General features: G+C 31.9%; 1 protein-coding gene across 1 annotated transcript in view; it reads right to left on the reverse strand.

Annotated features, from left to right (window-relative positions):
* Window positions 1-2,268, reverse strand: part of LOC106681548 (uncharacterized) — a gene marked incomplete in the record, with an annotated part of 36,353 nt that overhangs the window by 3,599 nt on the left and 30,486 nt on the right. The window contains 1 exon segment of the mRNA XM_067044619.1: window positions 1,767-1,870. Within this exon segment, the coding sequence (XP_066900720.1) occupies window positions 1,767-1,870 (104 nt within the window).

Consider the following 2,268-nt stretch of genomic DNA (forward strand, 5'->3'; position numbering starts at 1 on the left):
CTCTCCCTCTCCCTCTCTCTCTCTCTCTACGGAACCACAAAAACTTTAGAAAAATATTCGTACTCTTAGTCTAATTAAAAATTGGGAAGTTTTACCATTACCTGTCTCGAAATCCGAACTAAATCAATTTTTCATAAACGTTGAAACCTTTCTCTTCATCTTCAGATTCGCTTCATATTAGAAATGAGTTCAGTCCTGATGATTTTTTCTCTCCCAGTCGGCTAGGATATATTTCTTAAAAACTTTCATAAATCGAATATGCACTCTTCTGGGATTGATAAGCTACCATTAAAATATGTCAAATTATTCCTTCCACATTTAATTCCTACTTCTCTTGAACATTTTCGATTTTTCCTTACAAACTTAATATTTTCCATCACTTTGGAAAATGCTTTTGATTACTCCACTTCCTAAAAATTCAAATCCTAGTAATGTTGAACACTATAGACCCAATGCAAAATTATGTTCTTTGTCCAAGGTTCTCGAACGCATAGTATATGACCAAACGGTACAGTTCTTAAATTCTAATGATCTCTTTGATAAATACCAGTCTGGCTTCCGATCAGGGCATAGTACTCAAACTGCAGTATTAAGGTTGACTGAGGACAATAGGCTCGTGATGGATAGAGGACAAGTAACAATTTTGGTATCATTTGATTTTAAAAAGGCGTTTGACCTGGTAGACCATACCATTTTCTTGCAAATTTTAAGAAACAAGTTTAAATTTTCTCATAGTGCAGTACTCTGGTTTGAATCTTACTTGAAAAATAGAACTCAAGCCGTGATAGATCTGTCTCTGAATTTCTACCAATCGTTTTAGGAGTCCCTCAAGGCTCAGTCCTGGGACCGTTACCTTTCTTTTATACGTATCGGATATCTCATCGATACTTAAATCATGTAAATAACACATATACGCCGATGATATTATCATATAAATGATCTGTCATATAAATGTTATCAAGTCCTGATAATTTTAATGAATCCATAGAAAAAATAAATTAAGATGTAAGAGAAATATTTGCCTGGTAATAAACCTAAAACTCACCTTGAACCCATCAAAGACAAAAGCAATAATTTTCAATAGCAAATTTTATGTAAAACCATTATTCTTAGGAAATTGTCCAAAAATTTCTTTAAATGATATATCCATTGAATACTCTAAAACTTTAGTGCTCTTGGGTGTAACATTCTCTTCATCACTCGATTGGCAAGACCATGCAGTTAGTATCTCTGGGAAATGTTTTAGAAATTTGGGCCAGTTACATAGGAATAGAGAATGCTTGCCTATGTGTGTACGGAAACATCTTGTTCAGACACTAATAATACCACACATCGATTATTGTAGTATATTATTTACAGATATGCAGGGCAAAGACTTATCAATTCTTGAGAGGGCATTTAATGCATGTGTTAGGTTCATTTTCGATGTTCCCGTTCATGAGCATGTAACGCCGTTTTTTGAAGAACTCTGTTGGCTCAACTCCTGGAAAGAAGAAAATACATGCTGGATAGTTTCCTGTACCAACTTTTACCTTTACGATCTCTTTGAAAAACAAATTCCTCCTCCAAATCGCATTGATAAAAAACATAACAGCCAATTTCACATTCCAGTCCATCGAACATCTCTATATAGTAAATCATTTTTAATTAGCAGAATTCATTTGTGGCAGGAAATCCCAGAAAATATTAAAATATACAATCTCAAAACCTCTCTCCCTCTTAATACTAATTATTTATAAAACAATATATTGTTGTTAAATACTCACTTTGTTAGATTGCAATGGGCAGCAGTAAGAATAAACTGTGGACTTACTATAGTGCCACTACACGCAACAACCCATTCTCCGTCTACAAATTTGGTTAAATGAACCTAAAAATGTTAATAATTTTATTACCTTTGTTATAATTATCATAAATTTATTCTTTTCATTTAATTATATATTATAGTGATATTTTACATCTATTGTAAAATAAAACTAAAAATTTGAATATATGCTATGATCAGTTAATGGAAATTGATAAATAGTAAAGGAAGGAGATGTCAAAAATACTTATAGTGGAGAATAGAATAAATATAAACAAATTTCAATAATAAAACAAAACATTGTTTTAGTGTATAGTGGATATTTCTGGTTGTGATTTGAAAAAAATGAAAACGTGTATTACAGGTGTACAAACGTGTATGTTAAATTATGAATTATTTGTGAGGAGAAGATGGTTGGGGGTGCGGTCAATGAAAAACACAAATAAGTATGATTAACTTATTTT

Source organism: Halyomorpha halys, unplaced genomic scaffold (assembly GCF_000696795.3).
Source record: "Halyomorpha halys isolate HHAL.00 unplaced genomic scaffold, Hhal_1.1 Scaffold347.1, whole genome shotgun sequence".
Lineage (NCBI taxonomy): Eukaryota > Metazoa > Arthropoda > Insecta > Hemiptera > Pentatomidae > Halyomorpha > Halyomorpha halys.